Here is a 27,410-nt window from a genome sequence, read left to right on the forward strand (position 1 = left end):
AAATGTGTTTTTAGTTAAAAAAAAATATATAAATTGACCAGCACTTAGTAGAGTCCACTTTCTCAAGAACTCTATATCATGGGAGCAAGAATTTGTTTTCCATCACTCACCATGATCTCCATGGCGGACCACCGTGATGTCCCCCAGTACATGGACATCCCCTGGTTGATCACATGTGTCATAGCTCTCACGATCTCTGTCAAATGTCCAAGAGCAGTTACATTTTCAATAACTGAACAGCGGATGGCGCCACAATTTCAAGTTTTATGCAACCGTACTGATACTTTATCAGTTGAATTGAAACATCACAACTCCCAATACTTTCATGAAAGAATTTGACTTAAAACTGCACTAATTTCCAGATTACTTCAACAACTTAATACATAATAATAACAATAACAATAACAAAAACAACAGCAATAACAATCATAATCATAGTAATAATGTTTAGTTTCATAGCACTTCTTATTTTCTTTCTTTCATGCTTTACAAGGAAGAAATGATATTAGACAGGTAGATACAAATAAAACAATAGATAGGATAACAAAGTGGATAATTGAAATTTGTTGAGCGTCTTGTAACAAAGGCTCGTCTCCATTTAAACTCATGTGTAAGCATAAATGACTCGCTGGGCTCACACTAATTAATGTGACCAAGTGCCGCAGGGGTTAAATGAAGGGACGCAGCCAGCCTTGGCAAAATGTTGCTCATGCAGTTTAACAAAGTACAACTGAACAAGCTGAGGCCACAGTGCTCTTTGGTGTAGCTGTGTATTTGTGCCTCAGGATGCAGCAGGGGAGTAATAGTGGGTGGAATAGAGGATAAGCAAAATTGTATTCAATAAAAACTGCAGTGAAGTTGATTCTCAAAGGAGTTTTGAAGTTAGATCTGCAATAGGAAGAGGAAACACAGCGATTATCTAACAATTATTTTTGAATGTGTATCTTGCCTTTACTCTCTAATTCCCAAAGAAAACAAAAATAACAGTATGGATTAAGTGATGCGATGGTTTTATCTGTAATTGCTTTAGCCTGAAAATATGCAGTAAGTCCATTAATGAAACATCTGCTGTAATTAGCCAAGTGCAACTTCTGGGTGGAAAGTATGAAGAGTGAAAATGAGGATGAAGAGTTAAGACCACAGGAGAGTGTGATTAAAAAAAAGAGGAAATCCTTTTGATCAGTGCTTCTCTCTCTGGAGCGAAATGTAGCTCAGTGAGAGACAGAGAGCAAGTGTGCTTGTGAGTGAAGCAGGTGGGAGTGTAGAAGAATAACAGTACAAGCGTGAGGGATGCGTGAGGACAGATGGAAAAACTTGTGAACCAAGTAGGAACCATGGAGGCATTCACTGTTCACAAGAGTTTGTGAATATATGAATAATCCACCTCGGTGCCGGGAGGGGAAGGACGACAACTTTGATTCACAGCAACGACCATGCTAGTTTAAGATTAGTGAATCATCGAGTCCCACACCAGAGGCTCAAGTGAGATGTCCAAAACACCATCAACTCAACTCAAGCCACTGAAGCCACTGCAACTTTTCAAGTAGGGTAGCGATGTGGGTTTGAACACCATGTACTGTGTTGTCATGAGATAGGTGTACAATTTAAATAAGATTATCGCTGCAACTCTCATAAACACGAAGCTTCAAAGGCAGCCCAAAGGCTACAAACAGGCTCTCTATTGCCTCCTGGTGGATGGCTGCAGAAAAGTCATAGACCCCGCCTCCTCCATGTTAGCAGATGGGACATATGCCTAACTAATCGAAGAACAGGGTCAATAACATTTTCTTTGATGCTATAAAAACTAGAGATGTTCCGATAACGATTCCAGTACCTGCACTTTGGTATCAGGCTGTACTGACTACTGATCCAATACCAGTGCATTTGGAAAAACAACAACCTATAGATGCATTTTAGCAGATGCATGCTACTAACCCTGTATTGATGATTCCTGCCATTGTTGTGTGGCCTATTGCTAGTGTCATAATTGGAGACACATGGAACTTTCGAAGCATGAAATATTGCCAAATTGCTGACATTTTAGCGAGCTCAGGCCAACAAGACACTACTGGGAAACACTTCTTTGCTGCTCAATTGACAAGGACAATTTTCCGGGAAAAGAGAATTTTGTTTTTTATATGGATGAAAGTAATATACTTTAAAAAAGACGTGCAATCGAGTGCATGTATCAGTGGGACGTCAATACCGTAGATCCAATTCCTGATTCCTATACTTTGCAGACTCTGGTGCCAAATGATTCTAGTTTTGTACCTGCTTACACAATTATCAAATACTGTCAATAGAATATTGTTCAGAACTACTAATTATGTTTCAGGTTGTTACAGCTTATAAACCATGTGTGTGTTGTTTTTGTGTGAGCACATGCAGGAGACGTGTGTAAAAGTCTGGGAAACCTTGAGTGCTGAATTCACTATCGAGTCCTTATTCCCTTTTGCAAATTTGCAGACTGCCTGGCTGCCATGGGCAATATCAGCTCGTCCTTGAGCTGTCTCACAGCAGCAATATGGCACCGAGTCATGAACATGTGGTCAGAACCGAAGCCAGCAGGTATCACAGCGTGTGAAAGAAAACATTCAACACTCATGAGGAAGTCTCTGGAGGAAGTGTCAGTGTGAGTGTCTTTTGAAAGCAAAGCTACTGCTCGTCCTTCTCATGCATCCACACAGGTGATGGTGGGAGAGAAGATTCCGACTGGGCAACCCCAGACGCGGCACCTCATTTCTGAACATTTGAGGAAAGAGTTGATTTTGAGGGAAAGTCCTGACTCTGAATGGCTTTGATTTGTGTTTAGTATGCTGCCTGAGTCCCATTTCAGTTGATTCTCCAGTGAAAAAGCCTTTGGCTAGGGGGGTTATTAGAAAGTCTATTTATTGATGCCATGTCTGCTCTTTTCCTCTGCATCTGTATTCTTTATCCGCGGTGTCTGGGGGATTTTCATTTGTGCTCAACTGAATGGATTCAATTTGCTTGATATTGCTCTGTCAAATGAAAAAATTATGTTGAATGACTAGGTAGAAACATTGTGACTCGGATGGCTGGAGTCACGATGGAAACAACAAATCGACTATTGCGCAGATGTTCCTGCTCTAGGCACCATCAGCATAAAGTGAAGATCTTATGAACTCCATGTTAGATAAAACTGAAGCTCGGCCTCCAACCCCTTCAGGGCAAATGTCCATATCGTCTCATCACCATAAGTTACAGCTGCAACAGGACGGAGCAGGAGCTCTAATCAGTGATGGGAATCAGGGCCTCGCAAAGAGAGAGGAAGTTCAATATTTGTCACATAGCTCTTTTTATCATTAGACTGGATACAAGCCAAAAAAGAAACAAAGAAAATCAAGAAAACAAAGCGCAAGGAGAGAAACACACAGGGAGGGATGACGGGATAACGAATAGCATTGATGGTGACAAAGGGAGACTGCGGCCATGACATCACTTTTTTGTCCTCAAGGGTAAAAGAGTTGTCTCGCACAAAGTCAGAAGCAGTTAAAGTCAGAGCAAAACACAAATGCAAAACCTACAGAAATGCAGTCACACACACCTTGTCTGTGTGTTTCTCATTTAAGCAACACAATCAAACTTCAGTGTTCTTTCGTGCAGGTGATTGATGCAGTTAATCATGTTTAAGCTTCAGGAACACGTGAGTGTGTGAATCAATTCCTCGAACGTGTGCATAGCAAGTCCTACATAATGGGACAGCCCACAGAGGTAGAGGCAGATCATATTCCTCACTTTATCGTATATTAGCGCTGCTTCTCTAACAGAGAAGCTATTTAGGAAAAGTTAAAGTGCTAATGCATGAAGATAGCCTGTGCTGTGGGCCTGTCTGTGCATACGGCCCCGCACCCTGACCTTGTTAAAAGTGACAGACCGTCTACAGTGATTTATGACGGCGGCCTTACTCTCGCTGTATTGAAGGATGAAGCAATGTTCACAATGTTGTTACACTGATAAATGAACCAACAATGTTGCCGAGCTGAGCACAACACTCTCAGAATTTATGGAAGATGATTGTCTCTCTGTTTATTTTCTATCCCCCCCATCCTTGATCAACAAATCCATAAATCAAATTCAACTTTGACGTCAGTTGTCAATAGCAATTTTAGTTCTTCTGCACAGGCAGCCTAAAGTGGAATGGGGCCAGCTGGGTCGGTCTGCCAGTCACCGCCACTACCAGTCAAGTTTCCTGGAAGAATAAGTATGACAGATTGGCTTCCCACAGTCCGCTCGCTCCCTGGGGATCAAGTTCGGGGGGCAAAGGGGAAAGCCTGGAAAATATTTCCGTGAGACCAGTGGGGCTCCATCCTTTCAGTCGCCCACTACCTGCGGACTTTGTACGATGGATCAGAAGAGGAGCTCAAGTTTCTGTGTTGGCCACAAGACAAGACAGTTAATTGAGGAAGAAACGGGAAGTGTGCAAAAGGAAAAGAAACGGCGACATGATGTGTGTGAAAGGCAGCGCAAGAGTGTTGAAGGAACAGAACGCACAGTAGGGCTTGTATCCACTGAGACCGGCCCAAAAATACACCAGCTTCCCCTGAGGGGGGGCGGATAATCCTGCTTCTGAAGAACAGGGAGGGCTGGGAGCTGGTGCAGCTCAGACACCCTGTGGAAACTAGCTATCCCACAGAGACAGGGAGAGACGGACACTGGTGGACTAAAATAGAGGAAGAGAGATGTATGTCAGATGAGACGCAAACACAGAAAGACAAACCCCTTTGGTCAAAGGCAGAGGTCGCCGGTCCAGCGGGGGCGGCGGTCCTGTCAGTATTTCTCACCTTCTCATGTTACAGAACACGTGCATTGTCACCACCCCAGCCCTCCGCCAGCCCCTCTGGGGTCAGGACTCACTCACCCTCCATAGGAGTGTTGCCGTCTGGCCGGTTGGCAAAAACCACGTCCACATACTCAAGTTGCATCCTCTGGAGGGAGCCCCTTAAACCTGAAGAGCAAACGAGGAAAGAAGATGAGAAATGTACAATATTTAAGAAGATAAAAGGAGAGTGCTTGCTTGTCATCATCCAAAGTGTTAAAGGATCAATAAATAGGTCTGATTCCCAATAAGAGGATTTGTAAAACCATATTCCATAAGCCAGGAACTTTATCCTTCACTCATATTGTGGTATTAGTTGTAAACAAGATTTATCACTTGCTCACATGTCTAGATGATGCTGTGAGTCTCCAGGAGACTTATCACAGTATCATCGAGACATGTGAGCAAAAGATAAATCTTGTCCCTTGATACCTGCAGACAAGGACACATTGGTCTGGATCTGCAGAGAAGACCGATTAGCCCCTTGTGCATATGCAACTAGCCAGCCCCGCCATGTGGATCAAATATATATAGGTGCAGTTTTATAATGAAAAGCACGCTTACGATCAGTGATCCCCAAAACTGTGGAAAGAAAATAGAGAGTGCTATCCTTTTTTTCACTGACACTTTGTCACCAGGTTAAAGGAAAAATGTGGTGAATTGGTTCCTGGGGGGTTTGAAGTCAGCATGATCCCAAACGTGGCAAAGTCACAGTTGACCACATGTGACTCAAGGGCCCGCCAGCTGCTACTGGCCTGCAGCATCTTTTGACAGAGCTCATGAGCAAATCCAAGTTGTCATGTTCAGTCTGGTCAAGAGCCAATGTTATGGGAATCTGAGTTCAAGTTTTCCATACAACAGAATATGACAGTTCTCAAAATAACCACAGTCTTTATCAATCTAATGTCCCAACATCACCCGGGGGATGATTTCCGGTTTCTGACCGTTTTATCTAACAGGAGATGATTGACGAGAAAGCTTGTTTGAGATTAATTAAAAATCTCTTTGTGTTACAGGGTGATGGTTTCTGCACATCATCAGCTGCTCATCCACTAAGAGTTGGGCAGTTTAATCTGATACTCCAATTTTGTTCCTTCTTCAGTTTAATCACTTAATTATTAAGGCCAGTAAAAAGGAAAGCTGTCATTAGGCTGGAGGGCATCATGGTTCTAGCACGGACTGTATATAAAGCTAGATGACACATCTCCACCTCCTCCTGTCCTGGATAAGGTTGCGCCATTTCTCGCTCCTGTTTGGAACTAGCAATTGTGGAGTGCAGCGAGGTTCCAAAACAATACACTCGACCAATCATTCAGTCTTAGCTGTCAACCATGACATTTCAACCCATTATTTTAATAGCATCAGATAATTAGCTGGCAAAACTTAAAGAAACTTAGAGACTTAGAGAAATAAATAGTGAATGTGTATTTTGACGTTTAGGTTTCGGTCCATGTCCCATCTGCTAACACGGAAGAGGTGGGGTTATGCCCTTTACTGTTGCCAGCCACCAGGGGGCTATCACAGGGTTTTGACTTTGTGTCGTCCATCTTTATAAACTGTCTATGGGTTTAATGAGGTGAAGCAGGGTTGCTTGATATTCGTTTCCTTTTTTTCATTTTAGGTTGTCGTCAAAAACACAGAGCTGCCAAATGTGCACAGCTACAATGTCAGAAACAGTCAGTATGTTTCATTCACAGCGAGACTTTCAAAAGGTCAGACAGAGAATTTCAGGATAAATCAGTGTCGAGCTGAGTTCACCCCACAATCTCCTGGAGAGAAGGAGGCGATGTGGAGGAAAAAACAGGCACCACACCTGTGCGTTGTTTTTTCCTGGTTGCGAGTACACAACCAAACAGCTCAAAGCCGAGAGGATAATGAGAAAGAAGGAGGTCAGGAAAAAAAAAGGTGGCACTCATTTCTTTTCTCTTCGGCTTGGCTTTCAGCATCTGTTTGAGGAGTGACTCCACACACCGAGGAGAGGATGAGAGGGCAACGAGCTCATGTCAGCAGATCCGACCCCTCTCGCACACACAGAGGAGAACAGATGAAAGATGAAAAGCAAACACAGGAGGCTGTCACAAAGGAGGACAGCCGAGTAACGCAGAGACACTGTACTCTGGAGTGTGTGTGAGTGTGCATGGCAGATAAGTGCCAAAGGCTTCCTTTACCCCCGCTAATCCCAGCTCTCCCCACCACCGATGGAACCACACATTCCTCCTTCTGTCAGCCGCACTCCCACAGTCCCAGAATCACCCATTACATGGATCTTAATCTGAGCCTGCACCGTCATCACGAGCAGTTCCGGCTGTCTCGTGGATTAGCCGGAGTTCACTGACTTTGAATATTTGCGGAGCTGAGGAAAGGAGATAAACGACAAACCCAGACTACGGTTACCTCCGATTATGAATGATACATTTAATGATGTGTTCAACAAAAGCCTCTTTGATACTGTCAAGCAATCCATTTGTGTCGTGAGGAAAACGGTGAATTGAGAGAATTTGGCCTCGCTGTCACCTCAGAGTTCATCAGCGCTGATCTCTGCTATTGATCATATGTTGTGACAGGCCCTGAAACCTTAAATGTCACTGCACAGGTCTAATCATTCACTGGCTGGAAGACAACAGGAAGACAATGTCAACAGTTGTTTGACTCAGCCAATTCGTTAGTCTGTGGTGACAAGTGCCTCACCGGGGTTGACAGGGACACCTTTCTCTCACAGATGCTACCGATTTCTTGTGGACAGGCAAACTCAGTTTAACTCATTAGCAATGACACCTTTATTTCCCCGGTCTGTAATCAGCCCTCTTTCACTTTAGCCTCTGTTCCACTGGTCAAAAACCCAATTAACACTCACCGACATCAGACACTTGTTTGCAATGGGAAGGCACAGTTAATGTTCACTTCTGAGTCAAATAACTTCTGGGTCTGTATCAGCAGTGATGGGAACTTGACACCTGAGAGAACACTTCAATGTTCTTTATCTTGGCAGTCTGCACCTTTTGATGGTTTGTATACTTATTTTCAGAACACATTATTTTTCCTTGTAACGTGCAAAATGCAACACTGGCAAGACAACGAAGTGAGAGAGCTTCTCAGTTTGCGCCTCGTCCTTTCAGAAAGTCAAACTCCTCTCACCGACGAGGGGACAGGAGTGTGTCGCCTTTATTTGCAGGTTTGCCCACGTTTAACACATCTGTGTATTCCCGTGAAAAAAGTAATTCTCCTTCTCATTCCTTGTCCTTCCATCCCAGCCCTCTCTGATTTAGGGGTAATATGGCAGAGGCTGCAGTGAATGCTAATAATGTGAGAAGGAGCTGAGTCACTGCAGGAGGGGCACCAGGCTGGGGGCCGTATGGTGAGTTTTTTTTTGATGCGGTGCGGATTGGGCCAAGGTCACATAGGAAAAGTTTGTCATTACATGCATGAGCGAGGCCAAAACTCTTCTGAAAGAGGAGTGAGGAGGGTAGGAGGGGATGCTGCGAAGTTTGTCGCACTCTAGGCTCAAACAGTTTCTCCGAAAGTCACAGATTTCAATCGAACAGATACGAATGATGAGATTTGATGTGAGAAGGCCTCATCAAAATTCATCCGCCTGCATGTGCTGAGAAGAATCAAAGAGGGCGGGAGGAAAAGAGATAAAAGAGGGAGATTACAGGAGTGTAGCGGGGGCTCAGAGTGATGGGGTGATGTGAAGGGTAAAGCGGAGGAGAGGAAATCGACTTGTTACCTTCAATGATGTGTTTTCTGTTGAGGCCTCTCTCTGTCTCTGCTCTACAACAGGAAGGAGAGAAGGGCATGTCACGGGTGTGAAGACACATTCCTGCCCATACATACAATTGAAGCACATTACTGCCTGCATAACAGAATACACATTACTGAAGACAATTACACCCACTCCCCAGTGGGCCCATAGAACAGACTGTACAATGTGTCTGAACAGTGAACAGATGCATTGTCACTGTTCACCTCCCAGTTTGAACAATTTTAATTATTATGGTTTAAAAAAATAAATGTTGAAGCTGTAGTCCTTTTCAAATGTTTGCGTACCCTGTAAACTACACCAGCCACTTTTTAACAAACAGTTGCCATAGTTGTTAATTCTGTACATTTTTTTTACAGTACAAAGTCAACACATACATGTACTTTGCTCAATTAACTACTTTCTAATTTAGCATTCTACAAGCTATCGTGTTAATTTATATAGATATATAAAATAATGTTTTTTTCAATTGAAAACGTATTTCTAGCGTGATGTTCTTTGTATCATAGTTTGATGTACCACCACCTAAACCATTTACTGTTTAAAAATTGTCTCTCATATTGTTAGGGAACTATAGCATTCATCTGGCTGTCGGACTAACTGAAGTGTAACATTCACCCTCCTTTCAGCTCTGTTTTGGTCACCACCCCCCCCATGAGGGAAATCATCACCTGACTCATTAGCTGATAAATGTTCCATTACGTTAACTTGCTATAGTAACTACCCTTGTGTAGTACTGAGTGTGCAGTCTACAGTAAGTTTATCATAGCAGTTTTGCTGCAAAATGAGAAAGGTGACAAAGGTAAACCGAAACATTACAGGTCATAAACTTGCATCATTCAGGTCAAAGTGTCAGTGTTTCACAAAATTTGCAATTGAATTCACTGTGCCATTGTGAACATAGGTCTTCACCACCTCCTGAGGGAAATATCTGACTCGTTAGCTGCTAAACGCTCCATTATGTTCACTCACTCATCGCTACCCGTGTGCAATGCTGAGCACGCTGAGTACAATGCGACGCAGGTAAACAAAAACATTAAAGCTGTGGGTCATTACTCTATCTGTCACCATATGATTGTCCCTGTCCCTTTATTTTTCTTTCCAATTTCTTCCCATAGTTTCTTTCGGCTCCTGTGTTTCTCCTGCTTTCTCAGTTGTCTGTTATTGGCCTAGTCCTTGCTTCATTTCACACTATCTCTTTCTGCCTCTCTCCTTCCTGTGGTGTTCCAGCCTGCCACGGTTAATGATAATAATAACAATGTTTTACAAAACACAGGAACATGCAGTATGTCCGCCACATTTTCATGTCCCTGCAAAAGGGTAGGCAATGTACAATAGATAGTAAGTGTACGTAGATCTGTGTTCGGTGATGAGATGCTTGACAACCCTTTCAGATGCTCACAGCTCCCTCAGTCGGAGGCTAAGTAGTTGTTCTCTAAATCCATCCAGTGTGGAGACTGATTTTGTAGAGAGGGTGAGCTGATATTAAATTGACACAATTCCATCCGGGCCCTACTTTACTGATCTACATCAGATACTTAAAAGGAACCAGAGGACGCTTGTGTATGTCCTGGAGGAGCACCGGACGACTTTAACAGCAAGAAAAATGTGACTAATGCAGATTGAGAGCAGAATTCCTCAGCGTGACACAGAAGCAGAAGGCTGAGGACGGGTGAGACGGAGCGGGTGAGAATGTGGCCATGTTGCCATGTGTGTGTGAGTGTATGCCACTCAGCCTGCCTGCCAGTGGCTTCTTGAAAGGGTTCAATCCCATATCACGCTCTGTGTCCGCAGGCGTACGTTTAATTGTGCAGCCTGTTGTCAGTGAGAGAGCCATCTGAGAAGCAAAACACACACACACGCACACACACACACGCACACACACACACACGCACACACACACAAACGCGTACACACACACAAACACTTGCATGCACATACACACTTACTTTCCTCCCCAGTAGAGCTTTGTGGTGATCACCAAGCTGGATCTCCTGAGGGAAGAGAGACAGAAACCATCAAAGGACAAAAACTTAAAAGTTAACTTTCTCAAAGAGACGTGTGTGTGTGTGTGTGCATGTGTGTCAGCATGTTCACAACTGCACGTGTGCACATGCATCCGTATCATCGTCTCATATCTTTAGTGATCGCAGCGTCCTCCAGGCAACTTTCCTGCTGCAGTGTGAAGTGGCAGATGGGCTGCGCTCCTTTTTCAAACGTGTCATTCATCAAGTATGACAAATTACAGCGGAGACGATTTTTTCTGTGAAATCTGACAAGATGGCTGCCTCACTCTACCTCACTATGAATTGGATGGGTCGAGAGATTGCAGTGAATTAATGCTTATTCAAAACTTTCAGCTGTTAGAGAAAGGGATGCAGAGTCTGCAACACCCACCCACCCACCCACCCACTCACACGAACATGCACACATTAGCACCCGTGGTGTGCATGAGTGTACAGTATATCGTTTTTTCAATTGGTCTTTAAACTATTTGAGCAGTAAATATATACATTTTATTTATCTATTAGTGATTAGTATGCGTATTATTGCTGTTATTTACATTTTTTTAATTATAGATTGTCATATTAACATGCCCCAGCTTCCTTTATTTAACAGAGGTTTAAAAGAGGTTGGGAGAAGACCTGATCCTCCCGCTGCCCCAGCTGTGTCTCTGGCCTTGTGTAATTATTTTATTGTCCAATTTGTTGATTGCTTATTAGTTGTGGTTTTAATGAGGGACTTTTTAGGTGACATTTGACACTTACACTCCCATAGTGTCCATGCTGTGTCTCGAATCAGAGGGTGCATCATTCAGAGGACGGCCCCCTTGAATAGGCCTTTGGAAAACTGAAGACTGGACCAAAAGTCCTCACAATCTCATGCTCAATTGTCCTCACAAAGATATAAGTACAGACATACACACACACACAACTGTTAATGCAACACAAATGTTTCTACATGAGTAGCTCCCAACCTGGGGTCCTAATATAAATGTAATGGCTCACAAGATAAAAGAAGGAATAAGAGGCAATACATATTTCTGGCACGTCTCTGTCGGTGGGTCCATCACTTGGGTCCGGACAGAAATATCTCACAGAGGACCGGTCCTCTCTTGTTCCAACATGAAAGTGGCCCCAAGTGTAGAACAAGGTGGTTTTCTGGCCCTGAACCAAAAACCTTTGGGATAAATTGGTACAGCGATTCCGAGCCAGGCTTTATAGCTCAACATTAATACCTGACCTCACTTAAGCTCATTTGGCTGACGGGCAGCAAATCCCTGAAACCAGCCAAAATCTTGTGTAAAACCTTCCGAGAAGTGTGGAGGCTGTGCAGCATCATCATATTATCCATGTGTTTGGAATGAGAGCTTCGACATATGAGCGTAATACTCGAGTGGCCACACGATCGAATGTGTGTGTGTGTGTGTGTGTGTGTGTGTATGTTTGTATGTGTGTATGCAAATAAACACATTTAAACCTATTCTTAGAGCACATTGAGAATCTTTGAGATTGTACTTTACCTCCAGCACTTTTTCTTGATGATGTTTCCCAGGATTATCTCTGCTCTGTGAAGAGAAATACACACACACACACACACACACACACACACACACACACACACAATGATGGGATTATAGTGTATCTCACGCTGCCATTTCTCTCAGAGGATGTAAGCATGGCTGTTATCTGCCAAACATCTGCAGCATGAATATCTGATTCAAACTCAGAAGGAGTCCAAGATAAAGACCAAACGCCTCTCGTGTCGTACGCCTGAACTCCACCAGCAACCTCGAAATTAATATTCATCCCCATGCGGCTGCACTGGGTCCCCGCATTATTCACCGCGACAATGTCCAGACTTATAAAGTTGGAAGGAGCTGTGAACATAATGGGCAGCCTCCAGTGATGAATACGATTATGTTAATCACTTTAGAGTCGAGGCTAGCTTTCATTTTTTGGCCTCCTCTGGTGACTAATTTCTGCTCTGGGGCTGAACCCAGTTAACATCTTGTATCCCATGAGGGAGGAGAGCTGTGCAAAGACCAGAGATTCTGTGGTTGTGGGATGGATGCGGTCGCAAATAAGAGGCGTCACTCACTTCCCCCCCGCGTAGACCTCTGCTGTGTCGAACAGGTTGACCCCGCTCTCGTAGGCGATGGTCATCAGCTGCTCCGCCACCTGACAAAGACAAGAGAAGTTGGCGCTGATTGATTCAAGTGTGATTTAATACGTTGCCATAAATATTATTCAAATTACACCTTTGAGAAAAAACAAGGATGAGGATGAGAAATTCCCTGTGGTAAAGCAAGGAGAGTGAAAATGCAGCTGAGATCCTCATCAACAGGAAGGGTTTACAGGCTGCTTGATGATTAAAGTTGTTTACTGCCCAGTATATTTCTCAGAGTCTTTTGACCTAGTTCTCGTGCCTGCGGTTCATGCAGAGCCGTACGTCGGTCTTGACGTCTTTCTCCTTCTGTACTTGTCTCCCCGTTTTGTTTTGGTTATTCTATTTCTATTTGTGTAAATTAGTCCCAGTGGTCGTCAGGCGGTGATGAGCTGTCCCCAATTCAGTGTCCACCCCCCCCCCCCCCCCCATTCATGGTCAGAACGAGCCACTGAGGCAGGACCCACTGAGAGGGAGGAGTAGGACCGGACCACTTGGCCTCGGTAGAGCCATCAGGAACAATGATTACCGTGACCCTACTCACACTCATTTGCCAGCTCAAGGAACAATAAAAGATTTCCTCCGCTCATGAGCTGTGATGCCTGAAAGATGGATCTGACATTACATCTTACCTCATCAGAGATCTGACCTCCGAATGTTACCCACGTGCCTGTGGAGGGGAACGTCAAAGATGTCAAAGAGTTTTGAAACAAACAAACAAAAAAACAAAAAACAGAAAAGACCTTCAGCGTTTAAAAGGCTAGGGCACAATTTAAGTCAAGCATTAATTCTTACATTGACATTTTGGCTTGGACACATGACACATGACAGGAACACCATAAACACCCTACAGCCATCACAGCCAAACGTCAGGGTTGAGCGCTGATAGATGGAAAGAGAAAAGGCCCAATGAATGTCACATCAGTATCTAATGTTTGAAGATGTGATGAATTCAACAGAATTTGTTGAATTGTGAAGAGCATTTTTTTTCTGTTAGTAGGATTACACAAAAACTACTGGATGGATTACCAGCAACCTTGGTGAAGAGATACAGAATGAAGCGGGGAAGAAACCCATTAAATCCAATTAATGGTAGCTCCGGATCGGGGGTCTGGGAATCCTTTCTTGACATTGCGAAGATAAAGTATTGGCTCATAGATCTCGATGACAAAAATCCGGCTTGTTTAGGGGACTGACATTACATTACATTTCATTTAGCTGACGCTTTTATCCAAAGCCACTTACAATAAGTGCATTCAACCATGAGGGTACAAACCCAGAACAAAAAGAAAATACAATCTTCTTCAAGGAAGCCAAACTACAAGTGCTATAAGTAAGAGGTATATAGGTACCATCTATGAGTGTGTGCAATAGAATGTACATTATTTTCTCTGAAGTGGTGTGAGTCACGTTCTGGTTCTTTCACTGCATAGTAGAGGCTATAATTCGTTAATAGGCTTTGCTAATATCATGTCTGTCTTATCTTGTTTTGTCCTCATCGGTCCTATGCTTTCCTTGCATGATTTTTTCCTAGATGAAGAAGGTCACCCCTGTCCGTTAAGGTTAGGGATCTGTTTGTTTGTTGGTTTGTTGGTTTCGTGAGCAGGTTAAGGTAAAAGCTGCTGTACAGATTCCCCCAAGTCATGGGGCAAGGATGGGACACCAGCCAAGGAGGGGCTCATTAAACTTTGATAAGAATGCGAAACAAAGGGGTGGATCCAGGATTTCTTTTCCACTTTTTTTAACATTGTGAGACAGGCCATTGACATTTTACCTGTTTACCAGGTTATGAGTCTGTGCAATAAGGTACGGATCCAAATAAACATCTGGATACAGCAGATGTAAAAGCATTGAGTCGCTTTAAAGTAAAAAAAATAGGGCTACAGAACTGTAACTATACATGATTCTGAGATAATGTGGACTCAGTAGGAAACCAACATTTTCTTTTTATATCCCATTGCCTTTTTACCATGCGACAAATGTTAAACAGAATTTGCTTCTTTGCCTACCACTGGCTCATTTACGGTTTAGGTTGTGGTGATCATCGATGAGCGCTGACTGCAGTTGTGTACGATGCAGTCAGGGGAGGTTCCAGCTTCTCTCCTTCTTTCAAACAGAATAGGCTGAACAGAGGTTTTGTTATAATTTGTCATTCTCTCCTCCCAGTCTTCTGTTGCCTGATCCTGTCACATGCTGCGTGCCATCTCCCACTAATGAGAAATAATGCAGAAGTTAAAGTTAAAGTTAAATCTGCAAAAGTGAAACTGCAGCAGAGAGTTTGGCAGCAGATATGTGTCAGATTATTTTCTAGGACGGCAAAAAGTCATGTAATAAACAAATTTGAATTATTATGTGCTACCCAGACTATACAGTTACATTGTTTTTCTTGCTTTATTTGCTGATGCATTTCTTGAGTAAATATATGAGCATTCACTCTCTGTGTGTGTGGATCAGTAGACAGCAGGTCGTTCAATAACCAAAAAGTCGGTGGTTTGACTCCCAGCTCCTCCAGTCTTGGCTCCCAAAATCTGGCTTAACCTCAATTTTCCACCAGCTTCATGCAAAGAGACATCAGCCATAAAATAAATATAATCTGCCCCAAGCTAAAACACTAATGACAAGTTGCACTATTTAAGTCAACAATACACAAATCCATGTATCTCACTTCGTCTTGGGTCTTGTGAGGCCACCTCCATCCTCACACAAGTCAATGCACTCATGCACACACTACAGTGATGTGCTAGGAAGAGCAGCACAGCGTGAACACAGAATTTTGTTAAACTTTCGATTTTCTGCTCCCGCTCTTCTGTCGCCTGATCCTGTCACATGCTGCTCCTGTCGTGTCCCAGTAATGAGAAATAATTACAGAAGCTGGTGTGAAATCTGTAGTTGACCTGACTAGTGAAGGCTCAGCCCCTTTTTTCTAGACTGGCAATGATCAAATGTATAATTATTTTTCTCAATGGTTATCTAGTGCACAACCTGCAGCCAATTTGAAAATACACTACTTAACTTTCCACTGAGAGATAAAGGAGAACATACACACCATTCGTGTCTGTACAGTAATGTGATTCCACTGGCAGAAGCTATTAGCTTGGTTCATCTTAAAGACTGGAGCGAGGAGGAAGACTGCATGACGGAAGAAAATTATCTACCTTCACTAAAAAAACACATTTTAAAACCTACATTTTACCTTTTCAAGTTTAGCCGTTTATGTGTGGATTAAAGAAAGGAGTTATGAAACGCAGGAACCCACATGGATTTAAAAACTAAAGAGACGTGTTTTGATCCCCACAGTCGATTTCCTTCCCCATTGCGCCTTTCCACAGAAAATTGGTACAAGACGGAATCAGTGTTTTGCTCAAGGGCACTTCTGCACGGCTGTGACTTGCCAATATTGAGGCTTGAAACTAATCTTTTTAAGAGGTCTCCCCGTTTAATATTCCTCCCTTTTTTTCTGTGCTGCTGAGGCTGAAGTCCCTGCAGAGACAATCAAGTATCTCATTCAGAGACTTTCTATCATTAAGACGGCCATTAGGGTATATTAAACTTACTGGAGGGCTGTGGTATCAGTCAAGGACAAACTTTTGGCACGGATCTTTATATTTTTTATATTTATACAACATAGGGCAATTGGTCCAAATATAAATCTGGATCTTTAAGATTTTAATGTAACTTGGCAGAAGGACCCATGGGCCTTCTAGATACTAGTGCAGTGCCCGTTCTGAACCTGCTTTGTTGGAATGAGTCTGTGGTGATGCTGGTTGTAACTTTCTTTCTTAAACTTTAAAAGTGACCTGCAGTTATTGAGCCATGGCGAGTAAAGACCTGCTGCAGAACCCAGTCCACAGAACCCTGAAGCTGCTGGACTAAGAGCTGTTCACCTGTTTACTCAAAGTTCAGTGAAGCTCGACTCAGTACGCAGAACCCGATCTGGAGAACTGGTAGTCCTAATCGAGATTGCGTGATAGAAAGTGTTAATTTATATTGACGAGTCTCAGGCGCCGCGGCTGCAGAGTGCTGGTAACCTGTTTATTACAAGTTAATAATAATGAACTTTGGATTGTACAAATCCCCCCGAATTCGATACAGCCCTTCGTGGGACCCTTAACAATAAACATGCTAGGTGTTAAGCTGGTAAGAGGAACAGCTCTCTAGATTTGCATTCCACATACACACAGAGAGAGATTTCTGGATTTAGTGGATAATGTAGATATTCTGTATCTTTATGTGTGTGTGCACTTTGGTGTAGATTCAAATGAAAATCTTGGATCAGGTGAATTTAAATGTGGTTTCTTAAGGGGACCTTGACAGAGGTATGACATTCCAGATAGTTAGTATCTTTGTGGGGCTGGGCAACAGTGCCTCATTATTATGCTTTTGTAAAGTTAATTAATGTTTCAGAGACACACCCTTAACGAGAGACATGGCACACACATGCTGCAACGACAACACACATGCACATATAAAGACATGGCCAGTGCACACACTCCAACGAATCAGTCCCATCAACATGACTGTGAGCGTTCACCCTCTGGCGTGCATTGGATATGTGAGATAACTGTGTTTGTTTGAAACCGATGCTGTTGATAAAATATGAGCAGGGGAAATATTACGTCCCTGCAAACAGCTGCTTGTTCTCCCTCATGACTTTACATATGTGTATGAAAGATTCATGAGATTGAGACTGGTGTGAAATGACTTAATGATATTCAGGAGAACGTGCCCTATTTGCTGTGTCTACATTCTCTCCGCACACACTCACACACAGACACACAGACGTGTTGGGTTTGCACTCGGGTGCTCGTGAAATCATTTGACTTTCACCTCCTAAGCTAATCATATGTACTCACCGAGCCCCAGACACGAGACACGCAATCCAGATTTCCCGAGGTTCCTACGAAGAAAAAGCAGAATATATATAATAATATAATTTTGCTCCGTTTGTCATCGGTCAAGATGGGATTCAGTAACAATGTTTAGGATCAAATTACAGTCCAGGATATTTTGTCCTTGTGGAATAATGTTGTCATTGCTTCACTTTGGGTGTAAAAAAGTTTGTAGCTGTAGGAATATGTGGTGGATGTGTCACATTTGTGCAGGGATTTTTTGAATAGTGAGTTTTCTCAAAGTCTGAGAGACGACACGCAAATTTGAAATTCCAGCTACAAATCTCGAGCTGCAAGTACAAATCATGATTAACCAATCAGAACGCTGCCCACTGACCACCCAATCAGATGGATCTAGACTGTCGAATCGGGCCACACTGTTTCAGTCCTTTCTCTTTTCATCATGGAGTTGAACGTGGATGAGGCTGAGGCGAACTCCTCTGAGACACAGGTGGGTTATTTAATTACAAACTTCAGTGGGCAGCGTTCTGATTGGTTCGCTGATGGGAATGGAGATTGGCTGTTCAGCTCAAGAGGGAAACAGGGTCATGATCTGAACTTGTAGCTTGAGGTTTGTAGCCGTAACGGTTGCATGCATCGATAGGAAATGTGTGTGTCTGCCTCTGAGACTGTGAAAACTCACTACTGAAAAAATCCCTGCACGAATGTGAAGTACACTTCCCCCGCAAACCTCTTCACTGGTAAAAAAAAATTCTCCATATATGTATACAAAATATTTCTACAGCCACACAACTTTCATACATGCAGAAAATACACACACACACACAAAAGATGTTGTTGACCTTATTATTCACAAGGTCAGAACACAGCCACAAAAGCCACAACACATTTGCAGTAGTAATAACAAAGATACAAAAGCCACCAAACAAAAACACAATCACAACAGAACTGAGCAACTACAGATGTTGACCATGAATTGAGCATGGTACAGGTGTGTTCTTTCCTGATTGGCCTCTCCAAGCAGATCACAGTAAGTAACTCCACACATTTCATGTTCAAAATCAATGTAGTTGTGTTGTTTTGTGTTAATGCCCTCGTGGGAGACGTCTCTGCCACCGCACTATAATCTCCTGTTTGCTGCTTCCAGACTTGAGACACCGTAAAAGCAATAACAGGCAGCAATTTTGCCATTATGGAGTTTACAATGTGGGTCACAAAAAATATCAATTGTAAGTGAGTTTAATAATAACAATGGCTGATAGTTTCTCATGTATCACACACACCTGAATCGTGAATCAGAATGGAGACAGAGGGGGCGTTGATTTACCCAATCAATGTGGAGCCCACCTTCTCAGGCTCTCTACACGCACTGACATGTATTCTACTCAAAATTGAAAAGATAAAATGACTGTTTGTACTGCAGCAGTGGGGGGGGGTTGGCTTCTTTCTAATCAGCGATGCTCTCTGCTCCCCTCACCAATCCCCTCATCTTATACTCAGAGGCTTTGACATTCTGTTACAGCAGGGAGCCCTTCGATCCTCAGGCTTTTATGTCTTCCCCCCACAAAAACCTGCTCTCAAGCATCGTACCAGTATTCCCCAAGATAGCACCTCACACATGTGCCTCGAATCCCTCCCGGTACGCAGCTCCTCCCTGGCAGTCAGTTTACCTCCAGCTGATCTGCTGCGATGCCATACGCCACTTTCAACCCTCATTAACACCGCGGAAGATAAACCTGAAGTTCATGCAAGGCTCGGCTCAGAGTTTTCAGCTCTCTGCCTCACATCCAGTTTTTTTAACAATCTGTCCAACGGAGAGGGGAACTCATGGGGAGCGAGCGTTTAATGCCTTAACAACGGCAAGAGCAGATCGTTCTGCCTCCGGCCGCCACAGGTGTCTTCCCTCGGCGGGATGTGGAACGCAGTTGAAGGAAGACTGGAGCCCGGGGGGATTGTGCAAGGACAAGCCGCCTCCTTCAGACGAGAGAAACGATTCGAGGCAGGCACTGTGAAATTGAGACACATTTGTCTGACAGAGTCATGAAGGCCACATGCACACACGAGAGGCCACTCTCACAAGCACCACACTTCATCTTCACAGGAGAACATGTCCACGTACAATTACGCTGTATGGATTTTTCCGTCCTGCTTGGTTTTGCAGGTATTTACTCATAATTACAACAAATGAGGCTGTAATAAAAAAAGTGGCAGAGGTTGTTTTGTTGTGACGACAAATGGCCTCAGCCTGTCGGGGCGAAGGTCGACTAATCTGAGGCCGCGCCATCTAACCGTGTCCGACTCAATATGGAGAAATCCAATATGGAGAAGCATCCGTCATCGAGTCAGCTGTTCCGCCAAGCTGCCATGATAAAAAGGGAAAACATATAAATCAAAGTGTTTGTATATAAACACCTTGAGTGATTCAATGTAGTTATGGATTGTTTGATGCATTGAGTTTAATCGAGGCTTTGATAGGAACAGGACAGGAGGAAACCGGGAGATGGAGCTCGCTGCAGTTACTAATGGTGGGACGTGTCTGATATGACGGAGGAGTTTGGTTATTGTATCTTCCTCTCTGATGTATTATAGATCTGATAGGGGGGGGGGCTGCACTGTAGGTCAAGTGAATGTGTGTTGTAATACTGTAAAGGATACCAATATCGACCTTCTGCCCTCATTACCACTGACAAGGAGGTTTTGTTTTTTAATTTGCTTGTGTTTTTTTATTAGCAGTATATTACGCAAAAAACTACGTGACTGATTTCCACGGAACTTTGTGACCCAAGGAGGAATACGTTAACTTTAGTGCAGATCCAAGTAATTGGGCTCATTTAGGGAGTTGATATCCATAAATCTGAAATTTGGAAAAAATTGGATATCGCAAAAACTCCGGATAGGATTCTCTGTGGAAGGATGGGAAGTTGGTCAAGAGAGAAATCATCAAATGTTGTTGTGGATTCAGGTCAGGAGGGGGATCCAGGATTTCTACTTTCTTTAATATTGTGTTATTCAACACTTCCATTGATTTCTCAGAGAATAATTCACACATCTTGTTGAAAATAACGTTTAATGTTTATGAGTTTGCCATTAGCAATTGGCAATTAGACATTAGGTGCAGATTCCCATTTAAATCAGGATCTAGTGGAATTTAAATGTGGTTTCATAAGGGGACTGTCGGGACTTAGGATGTGGATGTATGAAGTACCTCAGTGCCCTTCAGGTAGACCCAGTTTACATGTTGATGATTCATGATTCATACAAACTACACTCATCAAATTTGCAACTTCGCTCCATTTCCAAATAAAGCTGCTTGTCCTCACTCTTTGTTTTTGGAGATCCTCCATAAAGTTAATATACAGCTGCTGCTTTAAATGTTTTCTTAAGAATAGGGCATAAACAAAGCTGACATCCAACCACCGGAGAAGCCGCCTGCCTCTCGTCTGTATTCTGGTCCCCGGTGTTTTCAGGTGTCAGGAAGCGGCAGCAATCGGCCGCACCTGCTTATTAACCACATGCAGCTCACTATGATGCATTAATAGATCTGTCCGGGGCCTAAGATGTTGCTGCCAGCAGAGGCCCGCTGCAAAGGGAGCTAATGATTCCGGGGATTACAGTGTGTCATTTGCAACAAAGGGGAGAAAATGTAACACTTATTTGTTTAAAAGGACACATGTGGTTGTGTTTTGTATGTAGGAGACAGAGAGAGGGAAGAACATTGTTGCCAAGATACAGAATGTAAATTCTTTATATAATATCTTGTAAAAAGTAAACTGACAACACTAGGGAAAGGACAACTCGTCTATACAAACTTGCACATAAACAACCCTGCAAGCCAGTGAGTGTTGCTCGCTCCCTCATGCTTGAATGGTGCCCAAAAGAAGCCTGGAAGTAAAATGACAAATGAGTCATTTGAAAACGCCCCCACACACAAACCTGTCACCACTTATGAACATCCTGCAAGCTGCTACTGTAAGTAGCCCTCTCTGTTCTCAGCGGATCCCCAGTTGAAATAAAAACACTATCAAATGAACATCTGGCTGATTTACTGCGCTTAAGATCTCAGAAGAACTGACCTCTCTTTTGTGGGAGGATGTATTTATATTATTTGTTACTGGAAAGCAAAGATATGGCTCTCAAGTCACACTGGGGCATTTCTCATGGTTTATTTCCTGACGCCGGGTTTCCTGAATCAATATGTGTCAGCCAACACGTTTGTCAAGGTTGCGAGTAAACAGATAAAACTTCTCACTCGCTGGGGGATTAATGTAGACTAAGCAAACCCACACAAGGCCACCTTGATGGGCGGAGGGATTAGACAACGCCCACCTCCTCAGTTTTTCCACCGCTCTCCCGATGGCGGCCATAATGTTGTTATCAAGATAAATCAGTGCAGAAGAGAAAGGCGGGTTGTATTCTAAGAATATCAAAGCCGGGGCCCGTGTGGGTGGGAAGAGAGTAGGGAAGTGAAATCAAGCACTTTGAGGGAGAAAAATGAAGAGATGAAATGTGAAAGAAAAGCTGCAGCTGAGTTGCTATGGGGAGACGAAAAGGCCATGGGCCTCATGGACGGAGCAGAGAAGACGACAGAGAGAAATCAAGAGGGAAAGAGAGAAATAATCCAAGAAGCGGCAGCAATAGACTGAGGCTCACTGAGTTTTAAGTCCAAGCCCCAAGTCTAAGCAGATCAAACACCCTCTACGGTTGAAGTATTCTATATGACACAGAAGGGGAGATAGGAAATGACAGCAAACTCCCTGCGGGGGGGCTGCATATTGTGTACGTTTGTGTGAGTGTGTGTGAGAGAGAGAGAGCGTGTGCTGTAAAGAACAAGAGTCCGGATTTGACTTTTTTCTTTGTTTTTCCACAGGGCCAAAGTCGACATAGTATCAACTTTCTTCTTCCGCTTTACACACAAACATTATTTTTTATTTACGTACTGTTAGTTTACTTTGTTCTGGTCGGTTGTTACAAACATTTGAATATTTCTTTTTTCCCGATGTCTAATTTAAACATCATATAATAAAACCTGTGTCGCTGCCAGTAGAGAGTCTCACACAGAATAACTGTATTTTTGGCAGAGACACATGACTGAACTGTGGGTTGATCCTGTATTGAAAAAGATGTGGGCAGATCTGAAGAGGTTGATTCTTCTAGGGCCGTGGATTTCAGAGAGAGCTCAGCAGCGCAGGAAAAAAACAGAAAATTCACGATGAGTAGAAAACCTTCACACAGCGCTGATAGAAAGTATGTCACGGCATCTCTTTAGGTGTAGCTTCGTCTCCTCGTGTTATTTTTAGGTGCATTTTAAAGTCTGCAGGAAATCTGACTGCACCATCACTTTCAAGTATTTATGTAAACAAACCATAATAGTATGCAAAGGCTTATGAGAAAGGAAAACCCCATGGTGCAATTGCAATTATAGACAACACACCATAAACACTATATAAGAGGCCAGTGAAGGAGTATTGTGTGCTGTGTGTTTGTGTATAGATTTGTGTAGCTGAATCTGAATGTGTGTAGAATTTTGTACGCGTAAAAGCAAATCTGCATAAATCTAGTTTTCTGTGTGTGTAATCTGATTTTTAAATCTGTAAAAATAAAATACATCAAATGTTTCATGACAATTATAACGTATCTCAAGAGTATTGAGATAAGCACATGTGTACACAAATCTGTGAACATAGGTATTAATATCTATGTTCGCATTTTATATACAAATCTCAATACACATATAATGCACAGATTGAGATACACACACACACACACACACACAGAAATACCACTGCTACGATATCAGCCCCATAACGCAACACTAATCGATTGTTAAGGTCGAGTGTATCTCATAATAAATAAAGTTTTGCCGACATAAATCTGATTTACATCATTTTCATTCTGTACGTGTTCCACATGCAGCTGTGGTGTTTTTCTGTTTCATTGCTTCCAATTAGCGGAACGAGCCAAAATTGCCAAAAAGGAACTCTATTATAAAACCATTATGCTTGCAGTAAAGTATTTTAGTTGTGACCTTTAATTAAAATGCAGAGTCCATGCAAGCATCCTGGCTGTTTAACAGAGAGACTGGGCACTTCTTATCCTCGGGGGCTCGTTTAGTCTTTAGGCAGAGTGGAGCTTCCTGGACAGGCTTCGTGTTGTGCAACACCTTGGCTCATATTATTGGACCTACACATCACAGGCCAACGGTTGAGACAAGAACTGTGGTAAATGATGTGGGAACATGAAGAGCATCTACTTCGCTAAAGGGTGATTAGGACTTTTGATTTATGATGAAAAACACGGAGGAAAAGCTCTCCAATCCAGCTGACCACTGGATTATTAAACAGCGTGAGGAAGATTTTTTCATTAAAGGGTCGAGCTGGAGCTGGAGGCGCAGCAGAGTCACCCATGGATGCAAAGATGACACTGGCTTTGGGGGCGGCTCACACAAACAAACCCTTACACAAACTCTTACAGTTTTCCTCCAAAACCTTCGGCTCAAATATGTGCAGAGTGCGTTATCATGAAATGACCAGCGTGAACCACATTATCAGATTTTTTTTTCGGGCACAAAAACCCCCACTTGTTTTTTATATTAATCATGTTTAACATGACATATACACAGCAGTGGAGGGCCTCTGTCTCTGCTTGTCACTGATAAGCCTGCATGACAAGGAACCAACAGAAGGGAGTTGTGTTTGCCCATCTGCAGCCCAGCTCTGAACCAACCAAGCGGAATCTTTCCCCAGAACCTCCTGGACTGACAAACGGCCTTCTGCTGCCTACTGACCGTTATGATCATCATTCCAGGCTCCGTACCAGGACTCTGCTCAACTTGTGGAGCCAACAACAGCGTTGTGGTGTGGTGTTTTGCATGTTCTACCCCGTATGTGTGTTGTTTGTATGTTATTCTGAAGCTTCAGTGTGTAGGATTTAGAGTAATCTAGCCATAAGGCTTGCGATACCCCTTGCTTTGCCTTCACTCCCAACTATGGTGGCCTTTGTGTAACGTAAAGAAAGCCATTTATAGACAGAGATGATACGAAGCTCATTCCGAGGTAGAGAAAGCATAATTATGAATCCATTTCTGCCGATAGATGCGCCTGAATCCTACCTTTAAAAGCTATAAGAGGTCAAAAGGCCAGTGAAAGCTGCTGCTGGGGGCCACCACGATTAGAAGTGTACTCTATTTTTGGATCGCCATGACAACTACAATGCCGGGAACGGCGGTATCATCAGTTCATGCTCGCTCGCTCTGCATCTTCTGCTTCAGCTTGCTACGCCTTCAGTTGTGCCCAGTGTGCATCCTCAGAGCCACACACAAGTGCACACGCCATGCGCTCGTCTATGTAACGCGGTGTGCCAGTGCAGACGCCCACAGTGGCACACGCACTCTCGTCTTTCAGAAAAGACAAAAAAACGCTTGTTTTTGTCTGTCGGAGAAAACCTGTCGTTATTGTAGTTGATGTGGACCTCACTTCAAAGGAAAGCGGTTCCCTGTCAGGTGGCGTCCAAAGCAATGCCCTCAACCCCAAGGGCTTTGGGAAGTTTGTGTGTGTATGTGGGGTGGGGGGGGGGGGGGGGGTACAAGAGAGAGAACCAGACCAACAGGGAGCAGAGAGGAGATGTGACACATGAGTTTGTCTGTGGTGAAAACAGAGGATTTGCTGAGGGCTTGGAGGAAGCTTCATCCTCCACTTGTTTCTAGAGGGAGCAACAAGAGTGAGCAAATCCTCATGTTACAAACTAAAATAAGCTTTTAGAAGTTACACAGCTTGCATCAGCTCTGCAGGTTCTTCCCCTGTGACTCCTCTCCATGAGAAAAGACGACACAACAGCGAAATGATCGTCAAGGAGATTTGCTTTTTTCCCTCGTCTGTTTGTTTGGGAACAGGATTCACAGAAACAACGTGATCGATTTCCACGAATCTTGGTTGAAGGATGTGGTAAGGTTCAGGGAAGAGCCCATTCAATTCTGGTGTGGATCCGAATCAGGGGGCAGATCCAGGTGTTTTCGTTTCACTTTCTTTAAATCCAATTTGCCTATAAATAATTGTGGGATCTTGATTGGGGAAAAAAGGGTCACATTCAGGGGACTGCTATCTATGATTCTGTGCAATTCGGAGCCGTTTGATTGAATTTCAGGGGCCTTGGTGCTCGTGCAGCAGGATTTCACAAATCAATTTTCTCGCGTGGAAAACAAAACAAAGCCCGGGACCAGTTCGCACATTGGAGTCATCTGACTGGTTTTGTGCTGCGAACAGATTGAAGCTGGCCATTTCGATGTTGTTATGGAAACGGGATGAGACTGTGTGACAAGCAGACACTTATCGCATTTAGCTGCTCCGCATCCAATCTGCCCCGAGTCTGCTAATTGCCTCTTTTGACTGAGCTGACCTGAGTGCCCCAATTTTTATCTTTCACTCAATCTCAGATTTTTCTCCTTTTTGTTCTTTCTGGCTTTTTTCCCCTCACTCCTCATTTTGACTTTCCCATCATCCCTTCTTTCCCTCCGCCTGTCTCTCTTGATCCTGACCCAGTGGTATCACCCTCTCCAGTGAATGAACAGTGTGAGGTAAACGTTACTATTTTGCTCCGGCGATCTGGGTTAAGAGCTCACTCACTGATATAAGAGAGCATTGTTTTCTTGGCCAGGCCTTGTTGCAACTCCCACGCAGACACACACACACACACAGACACACACACACACACACACACACACACACAGGGGGAGAGCGGCAGCACGGCACTGTCACACTCTCCAGTCTGTAATGTGCGTCTGTGGCCACTTAATGAGGACCGCATGTTGAGCGGTCAGCGTCTTAAACAGATGCACCTCTTATTGACTGAGCTCCTGAGAGGTTTGAAAAAGCAAACTCAGCATTGATACGGTTTATTGTGTCACTGTTGGTGCGCAGGATGATTTATATGGTTACATGAAGTGCCCTTTTTTAATTGATTTCATGGATAATGTAGTTTTACTTCTGTGATTTATATTTCTCTGCATTCTCTGTGCATTTCTCTGAAACTACGTTAGTGTATGTTTTATTGGTAATTGTTTAATGTGTTAAGTGACTAATTATCAGCAGGCTTTATATATGAGCGATATAAGTTTCACAGAGTTTAAATGATACTCAATGTAAATAGACTGAAAGAGCACGTACCACCGCCAAGGTTAAATTCAAGCTGCACCAAATTGCACACACCCATAAGTTAGCTGACTGATTTATTTTTTATCAAGATCATTGAATTACTCTCTGAGAAATCTCCCAATCTCACGATGTTAGAGAATATCCTGGATCTGCTCCAAATCTACACCAAAATGTAATGGTTTCATCCCTTACCCAAACTGCCACTTTGAGGGAAATCCGTTCATTTGTTTCCCTGTAATCTTGCTTACAAACAAACAAACAAACAAACAAACTGGAACGGCACTCAGTGGATCAATGCGAATCTCCGCCGAGACCCAACAAGTCCCCTTTCGAAACCACAAAGAGCTCACTGGATCTTTTTAAAAATCTTCCATTTGAATCTGCAACAAATTGCACTCACTCACACAGTCCCCTTAACAGGGAAGCCTTTTTCCTTCTTTCATCAAGATCCGTGAATCAAAACGAAAATGTTGCAAAACGTCTTGATGTATCTTGCAATGTTTAACAAAGTAAAATTCCAGGATCCACTCCCGATTCTTTGGCTTGTTCCTTGACCCATATCACCTCCCTTCACCTTCAGTAGTTGTTGCGTAATCTTGCTTACAATCAACCAATCAATGGCTGATGAACAAAACACTACCTGCTTGGTA

The 27,410-nt window shown here is 43.3% G+C and overlaps 1 protein-coding gene across 1 annotated transcript in view; it reads right to left on the reverse strand.

The window, feature by feature from the left end:
• Positions 1–27,410, reverse strand: part of kcnab1b (potassium voltage-gated channel subfamily A regulatory beta subunit 1b) — a 32,714-nt gene that overhangs the window by 2,747 nt on the left and 2,557 nt on the right. The window contains exons 3-10 of the mRNA XM_062405371.1: positions 17,618–17,661; positions 13,397–13,434; positions 12,699–12,778; positions 12,121–12,165; positions 10,547–10,591; positions 8,565–8,608; positions 4,880–4,966; positions 111–196 (exon numbers count right to left, since the gene is read on the reverse strand). Coding sequence (XP_062261355.1) covers positions 111–196; positions 4,880–4,966; positions 8,565–8,608; positions 10,547–10,591; positions 12,121–12,165; positions 12,699–12,778; positions 13,397–13,434; positions 17,618–17,661 — 469 coding nt within the window. The remainder of the gene's footprint in view (positions 1–110; positions 197–4,879; positions 4,967–8,564; positions 8,609–10,546; positions 10,592–12,120; positions 12,166–12,698; positions 12,779–13,396; positions 13,435–17,617; positions 17,662–27,410) is intronic.

Source organism: Platichthys flesus, chromosome 14 (assembly GCF_949316205.1).
Source record: "Platichthys flesus chromosome 14, fPlaFle2.1, whole genome shotgun sequence".
Classification (NCBI taxonomy): domain Eukaryota; kingdom Metazoa; phylum Chordata; class Actinopteri; order Pleuronectiformes; family Pleuronectidae; genus Platichthys; species Platichthys flesus.